Raw genomic sequence first — 20,500 nt, 5'->3', positions numbered from 1 at the left:
AGTAGTTACCTGTTGGGGGGGGGGGTGAGGGGGATGAGCAAGACTGAGGCAGGGAGTTAAGTACAAGCTACTATGTATAAAATAAATAAGCTACAAGGGAATAACGTACACCATGTGGAATATAGACAGTATTTTATAAGAGCTTTAAAATGGAGTATAATCTAAAGAAACTGTGAAGCACTGTTTTGTCATTTGAAACTAAGATTAATACAAATCAACTATAACCCAATTAGGGGCTTCCTAGGTGGCACTAGTGGTAAAGAAGCCACCTGCTAGTGCAGAAGACATTAAAAGATACAAGTTCAATCCCTGGGTCAGGAAAATCCCTTGAAGGAGGGCATGGCAACTCACTTCAGTATTCTTGCCTGGAGAATCCCATGGACAGAGAAGCCTGACAGGCTACAGTCCATAGGGTCACAAACAGTCAGACACGACTGAAGTGACTTAGCATGCATGCACACCCCCAATTAAACAAACACACTGTAATGTAACTTTTAATTATATACCATTTAATACATATCATTTAATTCCTTCCTGGAGAAGGAAATGGCAACCCACTCCAGTACTCTTGCCTGGAAAATACTATGGACAGAGGAGCCTGATAGGCTACATACAGTCCATGGGTTCAGATCGCAAAGAGTCACGCACGACTGAGCAACTTCATATTAATACAACTTTTAATACTAAGTGGGTAAAGAATCTGCCTACAGCGCAGAAGATACAGGTTCAATCCCTGGGTTGGAAAGATCCCCTGGAGGGGGAAATGGCAACTCACTCTAATGTTCTTGTGGCTTCCCTGGTGGCTCAGAATAATAAAGAATTATTATTGGTAAAGAATCTGTAATTTGCTATTGGTAAAGAATTACCAATTATTAATGGTAAAAAAACTTGCACCACAGGAGACCCAGAGTTTGATTACTGGGTTGGGAAGATCCCCTGGAGAAGGGCATGGCATCTCACTCAAGTATTCTTGCCTGGAGAATTCCAGAGACAGAGGGGCCTGGTGGGCTACAGTCCACGGGGTCTCAAGGAGTGGGACATGACTGGGCAAGTAACACTATTACTTTCTAGATTAATAACCCAATACTTCAAACATACACTAAATTTGAACAATTAATGTTCCAAACATGGAAAACTACACATTCAAATTCAAAACATACATACTTCTTGATGAAACTTGAGATATAAGAATATAATCACATACTTCTCAAAAAAAATAGTATGCTTTGATTTAATGACATCTGCAATAATGAAATATTATACAGCAAATAATTAAGTTTCCTCTGTAGCATGGAATAAAAAGAAATCTGCAATAATCATTAGAAAAAAAGTTTCAATTATCCAAAAATAATTTATCCAACAATTACAATTCAAGAGCAGTGGGATGAGAAAACGAAAAAGGTAAGAGCTGAAAGAATATCTAAATAGTTAAAATAAATGTCACAAAGGCCACGATTCATATGAGGATACTCTTCTTACATATATGTTTCTACACTTGGCATAACTGCAGTTAATATCAAAAATCTTAAAGGATAAGAAACCACAATTACAAGGGAAAGGAGTGGCAAGAGGTATGCACAACTGCAGCTGCCCTAGCTCATCGAAATTATAATACCATGACAAATCTAGATGGAAAAACATGAATTTTGTTAAATATGCTCAGTCATGAAATTAAGAGACACTTGCTCCTTGGAAGAAAATGACAAGCCTAGACAGCATATTAAAAAGCAGAGACATCACTTTGCTGACAAAGGTCCCCACAGTCAAAGCTATGGTTTTTCCAGTAGTCGTGTATAGATGTGGGAGTTGGACCATAAAGAAGGCTGAGTGCCAAAGAATGGACACTTTTGGATTGTGGTGCTGGAGAAGACTCTTGAGAGTCCCTTGGACAGCAAGGAGATCAAACCAGTCAATCCTAAAGGAAATCAACCCTGAACACTGGAAGGACTGATGCTTCAAAGTATTGAAGCTCCAAAGTATTGAAGCTGATGTGAAGAGCCGACTGATTGGAAAAGACCCTGATGCTGGAAAAGACTGAAGGCAGGAGAAGGGGGCCACAGGATGAGATGGTTGGATGACATCACTGACTCAGAGAGTTTGGGCAAGCTCCAGGAGACAGTGAAGGACAGAGAAGCCTGGCATGCTGCAGTCCATAGGGTCTCAAAGAGTCAGACTCAACTCAGTGACTGAACAACAACAACAATCCTCAGTCAAAAGGTTATCTTCAATAAAATCTTGGTCCTTAAAACCGTATGCTTCCATTATTCAAAAAAACCACTTACCTGGAAATACATCGTGATGACACTTTGCATAAGATCACTGTATTTGCTTCAGTAAACAATGAAATTATTAGTTTTCTGATGCAGTTAAAAAATTGAAAATATCAACGTACATCACAACGTACATTAAAACATACCCTATATGCTTCCTTAAAAGGTATACCTTAAAAGGTATATATATTCCTTAAAAGGTATATATATTCCTTAAAAGGTATACCTCTCAGAAGACAACATAATAAAAGGCAGAAAGGATAGTTATTCTTATATTTGTAAAAGCTATCAACAGATGTAACATTTTTAACCTAAACCTCCCCTAGAGTCCTCCACTCCACAAAAAACCTACCACCATCATGACTACACTTTCATATTTCCCTTTATTCACTCCATTTATTCTCTATAAATGTTATGAAGGGGAGTAAGGGGAATGGGAGAGGAGGAAATAGAAGACTTTTCGTAGCCACTGTCAGTAATTGTCAACAACATAATCTCAGTTTCGGTTAATGGGAAAGGGACTGTTCAATTAGATTATGTTTAAACTAAAAGCCTATTCATTATTCCTCATATAATCTTTAAAAACAAAAACAAAAAACACATCTGGCTTTCTATAGAAGAAAAAAGTAGCCTTTATGACAGGAAATGCATTGCCAAAAATATACTGCTTTCTCTTATTTTAGTTACAAAAATTGCTGCAACAAGGGAAGCAAATTGGACATATGTAATTAAAAAAACCACTAGGAATGACTCACTTGAAATAATGCTGTTTCCCAAAATGTGCTCCCTGATATGCCAGTCCCTGAAGAGTAGGCTCTATAGTCCAGTAAGTTTGGAAAACTCTTCTGGTTGGGAGGTTTACCACACACTATTAAACGCTATAAAGGCTGTGAGAAGACTCAAAATAAATAAACATTTCGCCCAGCATAAGACAAACTGTTTTGATTTCAAAATCTGTTTTTCTTATTTACCTGTTTTCTTTTAGTGTGCCTAGCAACATCCCAAGATATTAAAAATTCCACCGAATACTTTATAGTATACAGTATGCGCTTAGTCGCTCAGTTGTGTATGACTCTTCGCAACCCTTTGGACTGGAGCCCGCGAGGCTACCTGTCCATGGGATTCTCCAGGCAAGAACACTGGAGTGCACTGTCATTTCCTTCTCCAGGGGATAGAATATATTATAGTTAACTCATGCTAAATAGGGAAGATATTATAGATGCTTCTAGCAAGTATCATCATCAATCCAAAAAAAAAATATAAACAAGAGGATAGTTACTACAGTAAAAAAACAAAAAAATGTGGAAATGAGAGCAGAAGAAGCTACTGGTTCAATTCTGGTGAATTTAAAAAAAAAAAAAAGTCGCGCTCACCACAGCAATCCAAGCGTCTAACAAAAATAAATGTGCCACAAGGGGGAGCTATTCCCCATCATATCTAGTATATCCTTCCAAATTAAAACATGTACCAGGTAATAACATTTAATCAATATTTTATTTCAAAAATATCCTTATAACTAAAATAAGAATAAAAGTGTTATTATTTATTATTTAAATTAGTAAAATAAAGGAAAAAGTCTCCGTTCTCAATTCAAACATCTGATACCTGCCACCTGCCACAGCAGATCAGGTCAAACACTTAAGCTGTATATGTCAAGCACAACTGGTCAAAATGAAAAGTCAGTACAAACGAAGCCAATGGTCAAAGATGCCATGCTGAATCTTTTTCATTGGCCTAGCACGATGAATGAATGACCCCAGATGAATTCAATAACCGTTAGTTTTCTCCCCTCATTTTGTAGAGCCAAGGCTAAGATTCAAATCAGATTTAATAACTGTTGACTTCCAGATGTCCAAGCTGGTTTTAGGATAGGCAGAGGAACCAGAGATCAAATTGCCAACATCCGCTGGATCATCAAAAAAGCAAGAGAGTTCTAGAAAAACATCTATTTCTGCTTTATTGACTATGCCAAAGCCTTTGACTCTGTGGATCACAATAAACTGTGGAAAATTCTGAAAGAGATGGGAATACCAGACCACCTGACGTGCCTCTTGAGAAACCTGTATGCAGGTCAGGAAGCAACAGTCAGAACTGATATGGAACAACAGATTGGTTCCAAATAGGAAAAGGAGTACGTCAAGGCTGTATATTGTCCCCTGTATATTTAACTTCTATCAGGGTACATCATGAGAAACGCTGGGCTAGAAGAAGCACAAGCTGGAATCAAGATTGCTGGGAGAAATATCAATAACCTCAGATATGCAGAAGATACCACCCTTATGGCAGAAAGTGAAGAAGAACTAAAGAGCCTCTTGATGAAAGTGAAAAGAGGAGAGTGAAAAAGTTGGCTTAACGCTCAACATTCAGAAAACTAACATCAGGTCATCCAGTCCCATCACTTCATGGCAAATAGATGGGGAAACAGTGGAAACAGTGACAGACTTTATTTTGGGGGCTCCAAAATCACTGCAGATGGTGACTGCAGCCACGAAATTAAAAGATGCTTGCTCCTTGGAAGAAAAGTTATGACCAACCTAGACAGCATATTAAAAAGCAGAGACATTACTTTGCCAACAAAGGTCCGTCTACTCAAGCTATGGTTTTTCCAGTAGTCATGTATGGATGTGAGAGTTGGACTATAAAGAAGCTGAGCGCCGAAGAATTGATGCTTTTGACTGTGGTGTTGGAGATGACTCTTGAGAGTCCCTTGGACTGCAAAGAGATCCATCCAGCCCATTCTAAAGGAAATCGGTCATGAGTGTTCACTGGAAGGACTGATGCTGAAGCTGAAACTCCAATACGTCGGCCACCTGATGAGAAGAGCTGACTCATTTGAAAAGACCCTGATGCTGTGAAAGATTGAAGGCGGGAAGAGGAGGGGATGATATGAGATGGTTGGATGGCATCACTGACTCAATGGACATGAGTTTGAGTAAACTCCGGGAGCTGGTGATGGACAAGGAAGCCTGGCGTGCTACAGTCCATGGGGTTGCAAAGAGTTGGACATGACTGAGCAACTGAACTGAACTCGCTATTAAAATATTGGTAGATTTAATCATGAGTTAACACTTGCTTTAAGTTATCTGCCTGCAGTAACTCAGAACCAGGTTTCAGTCAGTCCAGTTCAGTCACTCAGTCGTGTCCAACTCTCTACGACCCCATGAATCGCAGCACGCCAGGCCTCCCTGTCCATCACCATCTTCCGGAGTTCACTCAAACTCATGTCCATTGAGTTGGTGATGCCATCCAGCCATCTCATCCTCTGTCGTCCCCTTCTCCTCCTGCCCAGAACCAGGTTTGAGGGAGGGAAAAAGGTGACTGGAGGATAACTGCCCCAGTTTTCATATTCTCACAGTAGCAAGTTCTTACTACAGCATTTGGAATGCACACTGATTAAATACTGTGTGTCAAGACAGAAATCTCAATTATTCCTTGACAGATAAAAATATTGTCTTATGTGCCTTTCTGTTCTCCTACCATGAAAGACAAGAGAATGATAAATGCCCAAATGACTATTTGAACAAAAGAGAGATGGTAGACCAAGACAGATGTGAAAAAGTGAAAGTGTTAGCCACTCAGTCGTGTCTTACTTTTTGTGACCCCACAGACTGTAGCCCTCCAGGCTCCTCACCGTTGAATTCTCCAGTCAAGAATACAGGAGTAGGCAGCCATTCCCTTCTTTAGGGGATCTTTTTGACCCAGGCATCAAACCTGGGTCCTCCTGCTTTGCAGGCAGATTCTCTACTGTCTGAGACACAAGGGAAGCCCGAGAGAGATGTGGATGACTGCACATGGCCAAAATCTCTTCCCAAGCATGTAACTCACTTCTGAGCAACGTGACTGTGCCACTCCCACTATCAAGAAGGGAATCTGGGTTTGGCCTCATGATTTCCTTTGGCCAGTGGGACATTAAAGCAAACACAAAACAAGCAGAGACTCACTCTTTCTGCTCTATAAATTCTGCAGCTAACACCATGGGTACAAGCCCAAGTTAACTTGCAAGAAGATGAGAAAAACGCGATCATTACCCCAACTGACACTGCATCAAACCACCAGACATATAAGCAAGATCTCCTAAGAACAATTGATCTGAAAACCACAAGACATGAATGAAGCTATCCAGCCACCAGTCAAGCTGACAGAGACTTTCCAGAGAGGCCAACAAATTGTGAGGAATACCTTTAAGCCACTTAGTTTTGAGGCTTTTTCATTTGATCTGTGGCAAAATATCTGATATGGATAGGTTACAAGCTTTCCCAAAAAATCCATTTTTATTCTCAAACAGAATTTTATCGTACAGTTTGACTGATATTATATCACTAACCTCAGAGTCACAACATCAGAAAAATGACATAATCTATAAGACAATACATAATTCTACCATATTTTCAAATTTTTCAGAAAATCTGCAGGGATATAGATGAAGATGAAAAACAGAATTATACAAGTAAAAAGAATTCCAAAATCATTGACCAAAGAACAGGATGTCTTGTGCCTTGATCCGTTTTGGCCGTGCCGTGTATCTGTGTGTGTACACAGATATACACTGATACATACACCAAAAAATCTTTAAATTAACATGATTCAAGGATAAAGGCTAAACAGATATAAAAATGAAGTTCTGTGAAAACTACAGAGTAATATTACAAAGATAAACCTTATCACTATAAAGATCATAGAAACAGCTACATCTTACTTATATTGTCATCATTTAGTGTCTACAGATATAGGGCAAATGATTTTGGCTGCTCTAATTTTCATTAAACAAATATTCAGAAAACTAGTCTGCAGAAAACAACTTCCTCAGTCTTCTAAGCTCTTAAAAAAACAAAGAATCTGGTTTGGAGAAACATCAAATGAGCAGCTCAGGAAAGCTTTTCGCTAGATACTCTTTCTGACACCACGGGAATGGCTGGATCTGGAGGACCATGGGGTAAAGGCACACGGACCTTGTACAGGCAATTTCCTGCCACCACATCTAAAGCTAAAGAGGGAAAAGCAGTCCCTGTAACTGGCGAATCACACAGATACAGGGCCAGAGACACAACCGGTAACAAAGGATACAGCTGTATGTGGTATCCAAGAACTCCAACAGGTAATGGCAATCAGGGAAGGTGGCTCTTCAAGGACTTCAGACTCACTACCTAGTCACACACCGGCCTGATTAACAAGTCCCAGCAAAATATGGTATTTAACAACAGAAGTATGGTTTCATGTTGTATGTATTACACAAGTTAGGATGAAAAGGCTTATCATTTAATAAATATCAAGTAATAAAAAATTAATACTTCCTAACCTTAAAATCTATCTTAAAAGCAAATAAACGTATTGTGACATTTAAAAGATGACTGAAATAACTTGCACTGTATGGCAATAGAAAGTTTATGCTACAGTGGAAACAAATTACACTGGAAGCCAAAAGGTCTACCATAAAACCTAGCACTTAGCAGACATAAAATAAATGAAAAACAAATCAATGATCTAATACCAAAGGTTTCTGGGCAATTATTTCTTCTCTGTCCTCATTGCTAAAATTAAATGGTAACGGAGATTAAATGGGTTATTACATATAAAGTACTTAAAACAGTTCCTGGTAGTCAACAGGCAGTACTCAACAGCAGACACTAGTACTAGATGCCAGTCTACTAACCATTCTGAAATTTATAAAATGACAGAGCAAGTGCCCAATGCTCTACAGCTCCCTTTCAGCTCCAAAAAATATTCAAATTCGAATTCTCCCACAGTTAGTAGCCCCCCCAACACACACATATTAAAATGTTAAATACAAGCACATTATCCAGACTTCAATATATGATAGAATACACACCAAACATACTGTGGGGTGGGGAGGTGGGTATGTGTGGGTGTGACTGAATGTCCAGACTATCATTTATTTTTTTTTTTTTCCAGACTATCATTTAAAGTGGAAACTATAACTTGAACAGATATTAAACAAACACAAAAAAAGATACACACTCAAAATAAGGAAAAAGGTCCTCCTGGGTGAAGGTTAAGGAGACGGTGTTCTACTTCTGGCACTGCTGCCAACCGTAAACTGAAATGACTCCTGTCTGTGCTTGTTTAAGTTGACAAAGATTGGGTCAGAGGATCACTAAGATCTCTCTGAAACTTTCTTCACTTTCTTTCCTCTTTTCAAACCAGAATATCAATTATTACTTAGAATACCAGAAACTTTAGCACAGATAAACATGAAAATTGCTGATCTTCGGCCTAAGCAGTCTCTTATCAGAGAATGAATAATAATGCACCCGCCTTCAGATGGGCCTACATTCACTTCTAAAAGCCAGTGGACTGGATTCTGCCTCTGCTTTCTAAAATAATGTATATTCAGGAATTCTCTGGCGGTCCAATGGTTAGCATTCCATTCTTTCACTGTTCAATCCTAGTCAGGGAACTAAGATCCCACAAGTTGCATGATGCAGCCAAAATAAATAAATTTAAAATAATGTATATTCTACAATGAGAAGGGTAGGAAATAGAAATTAGCTCAATATATGCACTGATATGCTAATATTCTCACATAATCACATATTTAACTAATAATCATTAGTTAGATTCCTTTGTACCACAATATATTGAATACCCAACATTTATTTAGCACCTTCCATATGATGAATCCAATGCTAAGCACTTTTAAAGCACTATTTCATAAAGCAAGAAGACAATTTTAAGTGATGTTCAGGTAACAGAACTATTGTATGGACTGGAATAATAAATAGGTAAATTCATTTCACTCCCAAAACAAATCCAAGGAATAAAGGACAACAGAATCTTAATTATTTCACTATCTTTAAGAAAAGACAGACAAATAGAAGCTGAAATTTAAACTCTAGTGTTCACATCAAGAGAGTAATTTATTTTTAATATCCCCAAGAGGTTTCATTATATCCTTACCTTTTTTTATTGCAAACCTGTAAGAAAATGACGATCAAAGAACATAATAAACTTGTCTAAAACATATAATTTAAAGTTTAAAAAAAACACACAACTAAAACCTCTTACCTGAGCATGAAAATTGGACATAGTCGTTGTCTCTATATCCTTCTTTCCCAATATCTCCATTTTCACTGGTGAATTGGGAAAATTAAATGAAAAGTAGTCTAAAAAATCAGGTAAATAAGTAGCTGCCCCATGAACAATACCCATTACATAGAAAGCTGCAGAGTTCTCATTTTCACTGAACACCAGATCCACAAACTCTTCTGCAAATCTCTCCATCTCCACAGGAGACAGATGGGAGAGTTCATTGCTGTAGGCATGGATAACTGATGCACCTCCGTTAGGCTGGTGCTCAATATGAATGAGCTGTTTGAACTGCAAAGTGTCCAGCCTTCTGAGGTTGTTCTGAACCCGTGGCTCCTTTAATGAGACAAATGGAAACTCACTGTTTTCTGGAATTTTGGAATCATAACTCTTGGTATCCAAACTCTTTCCACTGTATTCCTTTATGTTATCATTTAGGATACCTCTGGCTTCTTGATCTTCAACATCAGACAGCAATCCTGAGCAGATAGTTTGAATAGATTTGCTATACATTTTTGGACGCTTCCGTTTTTCATTCTCTTTGTGTTTCTTTTTCTTTTTCTTCTTTACCTTCTTAATTTGTAAGTCTTCTACACTTGTTTTTGGTTTCTCCTTCCCACCTGTTGGGAAAAATTTTTTTTGAAAGTACTCATTTTAGTTTCTTTAAATATCATGCTTCAGGAACTGTTTTGTAACAAATAAGCAAAGTTTACACAAAATGAAGTTTATATTTGGGACTTGTTTTACGCAGTATTGATAATCATAATTTAGTCAGACTCTTTCCCTCTCTCCACACACATAGGCACACATACACAAAGAGGAAGGCTTAAGACAGTTATGCTTACAGTGAGTGGTACCATTCTAACATGAAGTAGATGCTCAATCAGTATTTAATGAAGTAATGAAATTAATGTTTTAGAAATCATAAGTCTTCAAATTTTAAATAAAAATCAGAAATGGAAAGCTGAACAAAAGCCAATGTGAACAATGAATGCCCTGCATTTAGGACATGAGACATTTTCCATTGATATGTATCTTTTTTACTTTAAGTTCTTAAAAATTACATACAGGTGTCAAGATTTACAAATCAGCAAAGGAGAAAAACACCTGCATAGTATATGAGCAACAAACACAGAAATTCCCTAGCTCTTTACCATACTTCCTTCTCCGTAAACTACTCTTTCATCTGAAACGGGCTATTCTAGATCTACTAGAGTCTACAGAATTCCCAGTGAAAACCCAGCAAGATACCATAAGAGATGACAAAATCAGAATAATTTCTCATGTCCTGAGTACAAATGATATCCATGTACTGGTAAAGAGAAACATTAAAGAAAAGAAAAAGAAATGGGTCAATAATAAGTTTATGTATTAATGAACCTCTGTAACCAAAGGTAAGTAGACACTAGGCTCAAAAATTTAGAAATCCAAAGAATAAAAGATTAATCTACAGTGGCTATACAGCTATAGAATTTAAGTGTACATATTAAATACAATATTATCACAGTATATTTATTTCTAGACAAAAAACACAGAAAAGAACAAATATCCTCACAAGAAAATATTATGGTCCCTAAGACAAAATAAAAAAGTTACTAAGATGACAATTGAGAAAAAAAAGGATTTACTGTTTCCATCTGTTATTTCACTTTTAAAGATAACCAGTCATGAATTAAATCTTCACAACCTGCTTCTTTATCTAAATTTTTCAATCTTCACATATCTCTAGTATTCTTTTCTGTCTCTGGTGAATGAGATGCCCTGCCTACTTTCCAAAAACAAGTCCCTCCCACCAACTCCAAAACTCTTGCTTAAAGTTCTCTCCTCTTCTTTTGACCATCAAACTTCTCATAAAGAACCACTATATCCACCAACGTCTTATCTTCATTACATGACTATTTCTATCCTTTAAAATTCTGGGTCTGTTTCCAGTCTACTCAAATTTACCATCCCAGATTGTTCAAATATCAAATCCAATGATATTCTCTCAAATCATTTTTCCTGATCTCTCCAAGGTTCTATGTAATTACCCACCTCATCCTTGATTATTTTTAACTTCCATGATACTACTATGCCTTAGCTTCTGATCTAAAAGCCTCATGACTAACTCTCCTCCTTAATGCTAGAGCCATAACACTAATTCTATAAGTTTTATATATTGTTTTGATCATGTTCATCCCTTGATTCAACTGTTTTCAAGGGTTCTCAATGACTACCAAGTAAAATACAATATCTTCAGTCTGGAATCCAAACTCAGTGTCCTCAAGTACCCCCATGCTCTGGTCAATTACACTACTTACAATTTCTTATGAAACATACCTAATTCTACTTTATCTTTCTACTACTGGTAAAGTTACTTCCTTTCCCCAAAACATCTTTGCCTTGCCCCAGTACTCACTACTGGACTTTCTTACCCATCCTATAAAGACAACTCTTATATTATTTTCATTTTTCTTTGGAACTAAAGTATCTTCGCTCTAAATTAATAAACTGTTATTACATATTCTACATATATGAATACATACGATATAGTCATACAAAGTTATTTTTCTCATTCACAGGATATCTGTATAATATATATCCTTCAGGATAATGTGTGAGTGAAACAAATAACTTTAATGAATTCATAGTGAAACACTTTTTTCACCAATCACTGAATCCCTCCTGGCATTTCTGGCATCTAGTACATTGCTATATGTGAACATTTAACAAATCCATGAATACAAAGATTTCTCTCACCAACAGACTACCTGACGTTTATAGGCTTATCCCCTGTTTCCAGTTCAGTCAGTTTTTCACCATATCCTAACCTTGAAACAAAAAGCATAAAAATTCTCTCAAGTTCACAGAAATTCTTAAAAATGGAAAGTTTAATGTTAATAATTAACCATCTCTTCTGAAAATTCATGAGTATGAAATGAAGGCCAAACTGGTATCACTGTGAAAAGCAAAATGAAAAATATGATAACATTATTGATTGCACAAGTTTGCAAATTCATAAAATGCAAAGTGTTAATTTTCTCAAGAGTCTACATGTAAGTAAGTTAAAAATATACTAACAAATTCAAACTTGCTACCCAGGTATAAATGATCAAAACATCAGATTCAGTTAATATCGTAGGAACAAAATTAGTAATAAAAAGTTAAAATAGGGAGTTAATCAAAATGAAAGATAAAAAGAAGTTTATACATGTAAGTGAAATCCAAATGAGTCAAGGAAAAAAGACAGTAGTGAATTAGAAAAGAACTTAAAAAAAATAAAATCAATAATGAAAAAAAAAACAACTTAAAACAGTTTAATTGTTCTAGGTATAATTAATAACTAAACTGGAAATAAATGTAAAATTGCACAAATTAAATAGCTTGCCAATACGAGCAGAATTTCATTTGAATGAAAATATATTACATTTATACCTAATACATTTTTTAAAAGACAGAAAATATTCAGAATACATGTTATATTAAAATAAAACAGGTATAATAGTTCATTTGAAACTGAGAAACACTAGCTAATAACAAATTAGTCAAAAGATTATTATATTGAAAATCAAATAATTAAACTTACATGACAAATTATAATTAAATATTAAAGTGAGCACCATGAGCAGAAGAGAGTTAACACAAAATGCCTGAGAGTGCTATCCTTGGAAAGGCCTGCTTGCAAGGTTGGCCCTTGGTTGGCACCTGAGAACTTGTATTTTGGGAAGATTAAAACTGTTCTCTGATAAAAGTGGCTCATTGTTTCTGCAAATAATATGGTTTACATTGAACACCTGTTTTCCTTCTGGGAGCCTTCGATTTTGCTACAACTAGACAGGGGGTGCCTACGTGACCAGTTCCCAACAGAAACCTTAATTACTGAGTTTCTAATGAGCTTCCAGGTAGACAACATTTCATATATGTTGTCACAATTCACTGCTGGAAGAACTAAGTGCATCCTGCGACTCCATTATGAGAGGACTCTTGGAAGCTTGCGTCTAGCTTCCTCCAGAATTTGCCACACGTGCCTTTTGTCCTTACTGATTGTACTTTGTATCCTCTACCATAATAAGTCATAGCCATGAGTACAAATTTATGCTGAGTCCTATGAGTCTTCCTAGCAAATCATCAAATCTGGGGGCAGTCTTTGGGACCCCTCCCCTCCAATGGATACAGATAAAATGCATTCTTTACATTTAAAACAAATCAAACACTAGCCTTTACTAGATAGATTTTTAAGTTTTATATAATCATGCATTTCCTGTCTTGGAATGATGCATGAAATGCAATAGATACATATGTAGGAAATTTTTAAATACTTAAGGCAGAAGACTATTTTGAATATTAATGTTCTTCTCTTATACTAAAAGGTATTTAAAGTACATATTTACTCTAATTCATAATTCTTCAAACAGAGCCCAATACATCAGAACTATAGTGTTTTATTAGAGGATCCTGGTAAATACCCGTAACAGAAAGAGCTGCTAAGTAATTTGGATCCTCAAAAAGTATAGAAGTGTAGTTGATGGGAGACCCTCCCCTTGAAGATCCATAGACATATGAATAGTAGATCTCAAACACTTATACCCCAGCCCCTCTCCACATGCACAGATAGCCAAAGGGAGAATCAGACACAAAGAGAAACGGAGATATACACACAGCCAGAAGAGACACTCTGACAGAGACAGGAAAAAAATCACAAACACAGATAAAAAAGAAAAACCAGTATGTGTTACTAACGGCAAGCTATTTTTAAAAAATCTTTAAAACTTACAAAATCACTAGAATTAATTCCCATTCCTAACCTTAGTATATTTTTAATTTTAATAAAGGTTGCCAGAAACACTGGATCTGATTTCATATTTAATATAGGAAGTAATAGGGGCTTCCCTGGTGGCTCAGAGGTTAAAGTGTCTGCCTCCAGTGTGGGAGACCTGGGTTCGATCCCTGGGTCGGGAAGATCGCCTGGAGAAGGAAATGGTAACCCACTCCAGTATTCTTGCCTGGAGAATCCCATGGACAGAGAATCCTGGTAGGCTACAGTCCAAGGGGTCGCAAAGAGTCGGACACGACTGAGCAACTTCACTATGGGAAGTAATATACACAATTTCATTATCATACACAGAAACAAAGTAGTAATTAGCTTAGCTATTTTCAGCCTGTGGTCTCTGGGAATGACTTTCCTTTTATGCACAGCAATATTTTCACTCTTCCTTTCAAGAATTACCTACCCATGACCTTTAGTACACTACTAATAACCTTGAACATAGGCTTCTTTTAATGCTCTTTTCACCTGCTCACCATCAAGCTCCTTGATATGCTATAATAACAAAATTTACTCTCAAAAATAATATACTGGTAACATCCATGTTCTTATACCTTTATCAATAAAGAACATAAAAATGACTGGAACATGTAAGTATATTCAGAAAAAGTAATTGGTAGACATTAGAAATTTTAAAAATGAGCTAAATAAGCTTATGTTTCAAATTTATTTGTTCCTTTAAACTGTTTCTAATAAAGCAAACTCCTATTTTATCAGTGAAATACATTTATAAGATTACTCCATTAATAATACCTTTCTGCTATGTATGTAATCAGTATATACCTCTAGTCATACTCGATGCAGTTTTAATGAAAATCTGGAGGAAATAAGACTGGTGTGGAGAAAGAGTTAGCATCTATTTCAGATATTCAAGGGTCATCACCTACTCCATGCCTGTGTCCGCCCTAAGTTACAATGTCAGCATCATCAGAAGGTGAAACTTATAAAGAGAAGAAAAATTAAAAACCATAAAATGGGCATAAGGCAGTAAAGAATAGCATACTTACTCTCCCAACCTAACTGATTTTCTTGTTGCTTCAGGACACCAATAACAAAGGATGCCTTTCCCTGATCATAACGCTCACTTGGCAAATGGCTGGCCACACAAGCAAGGACAAACTGTGCTGAAAATAACAACAGCTAATACTTACTCACTGCTTACCATGGGACAGGCACAATCTCACAAGTTAATCATGTTTTTATTCATTTAATTATCTACATACTACCCGTGGCTCAGCTGGTAAAGAATCCGCCTGCAGTTTGGGAAACCTGAGTTCGATCCCTGGGTCGGGAAGATCCCCTGGAGAAGGGAACGGCTACCCACTCCAGCATTCTGGCCTGGAGAATGCCATGGACTGTATAGACCATGGGGTCGCAGAGTCAGACACAACTGAGCGACTTTCACTTTCACTTTTTTTTACCCTCCGAGGAGAGATAAGTTTTCTCATTGTCTTTAATCACAAGAGCTCATCTTTTGTACATGTAAACAAGAAAGATTCATATCTACTTACTGAATATCTGTGGACTAGGCACTGTACTTGGTACTTCCCCTATACTTAACGTCATTTAATCTCCACAACCCTGAAAGGAAGTAATTATTGTTTACCTCCATTTCACAGTAACTATGTTTTCCTATGCCATCCCAGAGATCAATTTATTTCCAAATCTCTTTTATTCCCCTCTATCATCACTAGGTTTCAGTTTAGCTTAATTATCTCTTAAGCTTTTCATTTATTTCAAAATCAAGGTTACCACTGTATATTACTAGAAAAATCTCCACTTTTTAGGTTATTTAAAATTCTTCTTGCATATGTAATTTCGAGGTTCACATATTTCACATTAATGGTATGCAAGGAATTTAACATTCTACCAAGTCACAGGAATTTACAACACAGACACTCAAATGAATAAAAAAATGACTATGTGACTAAAGCAGTTTAAAAAATGACTAAACCAATATGGTAAGGAAAAGAAAACTTTTCAAGTGTTAATCATAAGCTGCTGTACAGCACCAGTGTGATTATATTCAATTCCTGCCTCAGAGGCTTACAATCTATTTGGACAACACATATCAAACACACTGGCAAAGAAACAAAACGAAAGGACCACGAGCATCAACCAAGTAGTCACCAACTTTGACTCTGTCATGTTTCTTCAGGATCTAAAGAATTTCTTAGAAAATAAAGTTCTGACAAGTAGAAAATAAGAGCTTAGCCAAAGTGTACCAAAGAGCATGTGGAAACAGGACAAAGAGTTAAATGAAACCACAGAATCTAAAAGTCTGTGTACCTTAAATTATGTAATTAACCAGCTATTTCATTGCACCTACAGTGCTATGGACTTCTCTCCCATTTGTAGACAGGAAGGCTTATGCACATGTAAATCCAATACGAAATTAATAAAAGTCAACGTGTTATGATCAACAAATTGTTGACTTGATGAGGCAGTTAATAAATTTCCTAGCTATCAAGCAAGCAAATGCCACTGATTCTTCTTACCTTCCTATCTGAATGAATTTAAAACTATCTATCACAAATTCTCTCTCAAAGAGTTCATATTTATTGATAGGATCTATATTATTACCTAACCATCCACCCCCACATAATAAATAACTTTAACAGTTACAATGAGAAAAAAATAGGAAACAAAAAGAGGATATTCTTAAGCATGCAAGAAACAGACAGTAAAACAGGAAAACTTGTTATTTAGCTCAGAGTAAAATGCTCCCTCTAAACTATGCACAGTGATTATCATCAAACACTGGTGAGATCACTGCCTCTGCCATACCTCTCTATCACGGAAAAAACTGCTCTAGTCTCTTCTTTTAGATTATCCATAAACCAGTAATGTAAACACAGAATTATATAACCTATTTTTAAATGATTCGAGGAACCTAATAATTACCTTTACTACTTCCAATAACTCACTAAATAAATATACTAAAAACATATTACTATACAGATTAGAGAAGTCCACTATTAACTTTTCGTATCTTGACCACAAATGTTTACTCTCAGTAAAATTCAGCACCAAGTAACATTTCTTATTTTAATCACTAAGCCAATAAGTATACTGAACAATGTTAACATCGTACAACTGAAATCACTTAATATAAACTTACTTTTCAGCAAAATCTTTACTTCTCCATTTTCTTTCTTGATCTCATTCATTACTTTATGCTTCTTTTTCTCTCTCTCCTTTTCTTTATCTCTCTCTTTAATTTTGTCTTTGATTTTATCTAAAAGACAAAATAAATACTTCAAAACATTTTACAATTTTATTTCTTTCATGAACTACAGTCCAATTTCTCAAGTTACAATACACCAAGGAAATCAGAAAGAAAAAAAGATGTAATTGTTGTTCTAAGCTTTTAGGAAGTACTCTTAAATTTCCTCTCATATATTAAACACTGGAATATATATATCATAAGCTGTCAAAATGTATCATTACAAATTTTATTCCACAGATTACTCTTCACCTACTTCATTTCCAACACAACATCAGCCTAACTTCAAATCACTTAAAATAACTGGCTAACTTTGATCACGAGAGTAAACTACAGTGGAAAAGGGTTAGTTTTGAAGTTGGGCATATTGGTTAACATAACACTGGAAAAAATACTCATTCTCAATGGCCTAATGTGTAAAATAATGAAATGGATGATAAATTTTCATAAGTTACACCCGGGCTAAATGAAGGAAGATATAAAAAAACTACCTAGAGTCTGATATATATATATAATATATACATATATACATGTATATATATACATATGTGTGTGTACATATATACATACATACATACATATATGTATGTATGTGTGTGTGTGTGTATATATATATATATATATATATAAAAGACTAGATGTTAAGTTTCCTTACCCTTATATCTTTTAAAAAAGACGACTGACTTGGCTAACTAGTGATACTATGATATTAAAATAAAGCATATACGAACTCAAAGAATCACTGGTTCACATTCTAAAATTCAAACTTTGTTTCTGCAAAATTATTTGATGTCCTTTTAATTCTTGTTTGTTCAATCAAGCTCCTATGCACTCAGCAACAACAATGTAGAGGAGAACTTTAAAATAGTGATGAAGTCCTTGTCCTCAAAAAGCTCACTACGATTACAAAGTTATGACACAAAACTTCACACAAAACTGCAAAACATCCTGTAACAGCCAAGATTATACACCACATATGCCAATGACATAATTTCCTCAAATCCCTTCATACTTCTCTTTCTACAAATACTGGTCTAAATTCAGGTATTAATCATCTAATGTTTATTTAGATTACTGTCTAGATCAGTTTTGTCAAATAGAAATATAAGGGTTACCACATAAGTAAATCTACATTTTAGCAGTCATTAGAAACAAAAGGAAACTAGTAAAATTAATTTTAATAATATATTTTTCAACAGGGAACTGACACTAAAAAAATGTTATTGAGATATTTCACATTCTTTTACTCATAAGATTACAAAATTCAGTCTACAGTTTACACTTATGGCACATCTCAATACAAAGTAGCTCAACTTTAACTGTTCAATAGCTATGTGAAACCAGGGGCTACCGTACTGAACCACTCTCTGGACTACTAAAACAGATAATTCCTAAAAAACATTAAATCTATGTACTTAACAAATATTTTGAAATGTATTAATTTTAAAAATACAGATTTGAGGACTTTCCTGGTGGCTTATTGGTAAAGAATCCACTTGTCAATTCAGGAGATACAAGTTTGATCCCTCATCTGGGAAGATCCCACACGCCACGGGGCACCTAAGCCCAAGTGCCACAACTATCGAGCCTGTGCTCGAGAGTCTGGGAGTGCAACTGCTGCGCCCTGTGCACCCTAGGGCCCGTGCTCTTTAGCAAGAGAAGCCATGGCAATTAGAAGCCTGTGCGCTGCAACTACAGAGAGCCCGCGCACAGCAACAAGGACCCAACATGGCCAAGAATGAATAAATAAAACTAGTTTTTAAAAAGAATCAATGTCTTTTCCAATGAGTCGGCTCTTTGCATCAGGTGGCCGAAGTATTGGAGCTTCAACTTCAGCATCTGTCCTTCCAGTGAATATTCTGGGTTGATTTCCTTTAGGATTGATTGGTCTGATCTTGCAGTCCAAAGGACTTTGATGAGTCTTCTCCAGCATCACAGTTTGCAAGCATCAATTCTTCAGCACTCAGCCTTCTTTATGGACCAACTCTCACATCCATTAAACGACTACTGGGAAGACCATAGCTTTGACTATACAGACATTTGTGGGCAAAGTGATATGTCTTTACTTTTTAACACACTAAGTCTGTCATAGTTTTTTTTTTTTCCTAAGGAGCAAGCGTCTTTTAATTTCATGGCTGCAGTCACCATCGGCTTTATTTTGGAGCCCAAGAAAATAGTCTGTCACTGTTTCCATTATTTCCCCATTTACTTGCCATGAAGTGATGGGACCAGATGCCATGATCTTCGTTTTTTGAATGCTGAGTTTTAAGCCAACTTTTTCACTCTCCTCTTTCACCTTCACCAAGAGGCTCCTTAGTTCCTCTTTGCTTTCTGCCATTAGGGTGGTTTCATTTGTGTACCTGAGGTTGTTGGCATTTCTCCCTAAAATCTTCATTCCAACTTGTGATTTACCCAGCCCGGTATATCACATGATATACTCTGCACGTAAGTGAAATAAACAGGTTGACAATGTACAGCCTTAACATACTCCTTTCCCAATTTTGAACCAGTCCATTGTTGCATGTCCAGTCCTAACTGTTGCTTCTTGACTCACATACAGTTTTCTCAGGAGGCAGGTAAGTTGGTCTGGTATTCCCATCTCTTGAAGAATTTTCCAGTTTGTAGTGATCTACAGTCAAAGGCTTTAGCATAGTCAATGAAACAGATGCTTTTTCTGGAATTCCCTTGCTTTTTCCATTTGATCAATGGCTGTTGGCAATTTGATCTCTGGTTCCTCTGCCTTGTCTAAATCCAGCTTGAAGGATCCTGAGTATTACCTTGCTAGCATGTGAAATGAGGACAATTATGCGGTAGTTTGAGCATTCTTTGTCATTGCCCTTCCTTAGGTTTGGAATGAAAACTAACCTTTTCCGGTTCTGATATATGCTCATATACAACTTATTCTCAAGTTCTAGAATTGATCAAACTGTTCTCATACTTCAGATTAGCTCACTACTCTTACTTTTTGATGTTTTAAAATCCTTGAAATCATTATCATAGGCTGTCATTCAGCCATAAAATGGCAGCACAAATAGCTGGAGCCTAAAAACATATATAAGTTAATACTGTATAAGTAATCACACTTTTTAAATGAACTAGTTACATATCACTTAAAATCACAACTGAAGAAAACAGTTATCTGTAATCTCTCCACAT

At 36.2% G+C, this 20,500-nt stretch overlaps 1 protein-coding gene across 2 annotated transcripts in view; it reads right to left on the bottom strand.

The window, feature by feature from the left end:
- RSBN1L (round spermatid basic protein 1 like) overlaps window positions 1-20,500 on the bottom strand; it is a 64,905-nt gene that overhangs the window by 26,333 nt on the left and 18,072 nt on the right. Inside the window, exons 2-3 of one of the 2 annotated variants that reach the window (XM_018047270.1) lie at window positions 17,240-17,356; window positions 9,294-9,934 (exon numbers count right to left, since the gene is read on the bottom strand). In XM_018047270.1, coding sequence (XP_017902759.1) covers window positions 9,294-9,934; window positions 17,240-17,356 — 758 coding nt within the window. The remainder of the gene's footprint in view (window positions 1-9,293; window positions 9,935-17,239; window positions 17,357-20,500) is intronic. The other variant, XM_018047271.1, reaches the window with a different exon arrangement.

This window comes from Capra hircus, chromosome 4, assembly GCF_001704415.2.
Source record: "Capra hircus breed San Clemente chromosome 4, ASM170441v1, whole genome shotgun sequence".
Lineage (NCBI taxonomy): Eukaryota > Metazoa > Chordata > Mammalia > Artiodactyla > Bovidae > Capra > Capra hircus.
The sequence above is the reverse complement of the archived record's forward strand: the minus strand, read 5'-3'. Positions and strand labels throughout refer to the sequence as shown.